The 3,741-nt window shown below is 31.3% G+C and overlaps 1 protein-coding gene across 1 annotated transcript in view; it reads right to left on the bottom strand.

Moving 5' to 3' along the window:
• The window catches only part of LOC106469528, a gene marked incomplete at its 3' end in the record, with an annotated part of 110,132 nt that extends 108,689 nt beyond the window's left edge, over positions 1-1,443 (bottom strand). Inside the window, exon 1 of the mRNA XM_022398068.1 lies at positions 812-1,443. Within this exon, the coding sequence (XP_022253776.1) occupies positions 812-849 (38 nt within the window). The remainder of the gene's footprint in view (positions 1-811) is intronic.
• Positions 1,444-3,741: the final 2,298 nt, after the last annotated feature.

The raw sequence follows: 3,741 nt of genomic DNA, 5'->3' as shown, positions 1-3,741 counted from the left end.
GTATAACTTTGTGACAATTTGACGAAAAACAAGTGTTAACCATATATTAAGCGAAAGGCCGCCACTATAGTGTAGTTAGGATTCCATAAAGGGATATCTAATTTATTTCTCTGAAACACTTATTTTCCTTGGAAACTGTATGTGATTTTGGGATCTTCTTTTACCCTGTCTCTTTGGCTGTTGTGTGTCTGTTACTAATAGTAAAAATAATTGTCATCACATCTTAGCTTTCGGTACCAACCACAAGTTTCACAGTCTGACAGACTAATATTAAACCAGAAGCGAACACAAAGCTGCCAAAATTCTAACTACATAGAAAATAAAAAAACAATGAAACTGTATATATATATATATTTGACGTGTAATTTCATCGGGATCTGTTACTTTACTGTCAATGCTCACTGTACAATATATAAATCGTGATACTACTAGTTAATGTAGTTTACTGTCGTGAAGATGCAATAAAATTTACAAGGCATCATTTAACTTTCGAGAAACTTACACAAGGTATTTTAATGCCAGTAAATGATCATGTTATGCTTAAAGATACTGACAAAATTATTTTTCCGTCTTAACAAATACAGTTCAAACCCAGTGCAAAAAGCAATGTTTTTTAACTAGTTCAAGTTGTTTCTACATTCAAAACTTGCACACGGCTGTACATCCTTTACTATACAAACTATGTTTATATTATATTATAAAAAGATGATTTGCAGTCAAATATTATATGACACCACGTTTCAGTAGAATAATTCTTGACTTAATCAAATTATGGCTATAGCATTATCAATATATGGTTAGGTAGTCTTACCGTTTGGGTTTCAAGTGTCTACGAAAGACACCCAACATCAAGGGTATTCCTATAGGTAGAAATAAAGACGCTGACAAAATCCACAGATCTCTGAACGTAGCCTGCAATATTAACTAATACAGTTTGGTAAAACAGGTAAAGAGAACGTGATCCTCGAGACAAGATAAACAACACATGTGAACCTTTACGTCCCTATTGTGCCCACATGCGGATAAGTAGGGGCCGAAGTAAGCTTCTTCAGGATTATTGTTCGTCACAGCCAGACGTTAGTTGTAACTTTTTCAACTACACATAATATAGGAGAATCTTGTAGAAATATTTACTGTAAGTTATACACTGTTACTACTTGTGACATGATCGAAACGTTTCTGTACTTGTAGTCATGGCCTTCTAAGTCTGTGCTAGAGGTACCCTAATGGGAAAGCAAACACAGTTTAACGTAAATATCGCCGAATGATAATTAACCTTCAAGTGATTGGGGCGGTCTTACATAACGTTTATTCTTTAGAATGCAAATATAGCTTTATTCCGCAGCCTGTAGTACAGAATAAACTAAACAATGGCAAATTTCTGAAACATGTAAATAAAACATAAGGAGATCGCGCGATAGCCTTCCCTTGGTATTCGTCTTATTAAAACAGATCTTCTTCGAAACCCAGTTCAACAGCGATGGTGACGTCGCAGCTGCGGGCACGATCAATATGACGCATGCGCGCGAGAAACGTGCAACAACGTGAAGCTCTAAGTAATCGATTCAAGAGCAGTGTCAAGCCCACTGAGCGGGTATGGCTTTCTTATTACCAGTACTTCATCTCAGGAAATCACAAGTACAATCCACAGAAGAAATCTTAAGTGCGACTTTTTAGATATGCAGTTAAACCTATTTTTTATTCAACCTTATAATTCATTTGTTTCATTTCGATATTCGTGTTTTCATCTGGTTTCCATATATAATTTTCTTTAGTGTTAGAAAATGTATCAATAACATCAACACCATTTTAATTCCATTTTGTGCTTAACTCTAGATTTCGTCAATATTTCTTAACTTTATGTACCAAATTAGTTGTGGATCCATAACCTTGTTCATGTTTCATAAAACATAAATAACACACACAAATAAAACAAAAATATTATCAATATAATTATATTTCTATTAACCCCACTAATTATTATTGGTGAGGTCTCCTAATCCTATGCATATATTATGTAACATGAGTGATTTCACCCAATTATTTTGTTCAATTATGAGTGCTGTAACAGGTAAAAATATAAATTTACTCATAATAATGCAATATGTTGACCTCACCTGTAGTGAGCGGCATAAAATCAAATCAGTATTTTGAGGACTTAAAGGTTTTCGTTTGAATGGTTGAAAATGTTCCAGCTAGTTCTAGATTATCTAATTCTCTATACGTCGTTTTCACAATAAGATATATCAATGAACAATTTTGTAAACTTCGGACTATTCCATTATATTTCATTCGAGTGCCCTCTATCTGATGATGAAAATTCAGTCAAAAAAAAAAGTACTTTGCTGAAACTTGAGAACAAGATAATAATAAGAAACTAGGAAATGTTCATCAATATTATTTAAACCTGTGCCACACAAACCTATCATAGAAAAAGGGGCGGCGTCACGCCATGATGTTTTATTCTATGAAGTTCTTATACTATTTCTGCTAAAAAAGCATAAGCTTCTGGTGTGAGAGCCCTCTGTTAGTACCAAATGAAAAAAAATAGATATTATTTTACTACATTTTAATGTTACAAACGAATCTCGCAAACTAATTAAGAGCTCAAATGTCATCTTTCAAAATAATCTTCAATCGTGCAAGCATATTTCATTATAATTACATAATACCATCTTTATTGTTTTAGAATTCGTTATTCTATTTATAATGGTTCTCGTAGCAACTTGTATTGTAAATAATCCAACCAAACAGAAATTAATTTATAACGAATTATTCATAACTTCAGCAACTGATTCCAAGGTTTTGCTGGCCAAATAAAACCAAAACTATCTAAATCAAAACAACGTGAAAAATAAACAAATTCTATTTTACAATACATTAAAACAGAACAAATAAAATATGATTGAACCAAGTTGTATTGATATTTTAAGAGAAAATAGACAAGGTAAAAGGCCTAAGTATGTACTGTGTATGAGAACTAAACACAGATCTGGCAGGCTTACAAAACTAAATTTAGGATGGACTTTGGTATATTGTAAAACTTGATAAATAGTTAGTCTCAGAGAGGAAATGTTATTCTTTTTTTGTTTTTTACAAAAGCTTTAATCCTTTTATAAATCATACTATAACAGAATGGAACTATTATTATTTGCCTATCTGGTGCTCTCTCTTTCTTTCTCATTATTAAATAATTGAAAGAAAAAAGTACATAATCATTATACAGGACAAAATGAAAAGCGACCTATAACATTCATCAGATCAGGGTTTATTTTAACCTGCAATAAACCCCTATTTGTTCAGTTCTAAATTTAATTTTGTGCAGTACTAAAATTTATAATAAAAACTCCAATGTCATATAAAGAAACAAGAAGCCAATGCATGATCATGATACTGAAAAGCAAAAGTACCTTTATTTATTGTTTATATGACAAGAAATATATTTTAAATTTTACATATGCTGATTAGAATTTTGTTTTAAAATTTTTGTCAAATACTAAGATGGTTAAAACTTAAAACACTATGTTTATATGACAATAAATATATCTTTAGTCCTACATATGTTGAATAGTACTTTAGTTTACATTTTGTGTCAAATAATACAATACCACATGAACTTACATGATAAAGGAAGGTTAAAAAACTTAAAACACTCATAAATGCAAAATTCTGCTGAATTGTACTTTAATTTACATTTTATGTCAGACACTACACGATAAAAGATGGCTAAAACAGTAAAAC

The sequence above is a fragment of the Limulus polyphemus genome, unplaced genomic scaffold, assembly GCF_000517525.1.
Source record: "Limulus polyphemus unplaced genomic scaffold, Limulus_polyphemus-2.1.2 Scaffold3530, whole genome shotgun sequence".
In the NCBI taxonomy this organism is placed as follows: Eukaryota; Metazoa; Arthropoda; class Merostomata; order Xiphosura; family Limulidae; genus Limulus; species Limulus polyphemus.
This window is presented reverse-complemented; position numbering and strand designations above follow the sequence as displayed.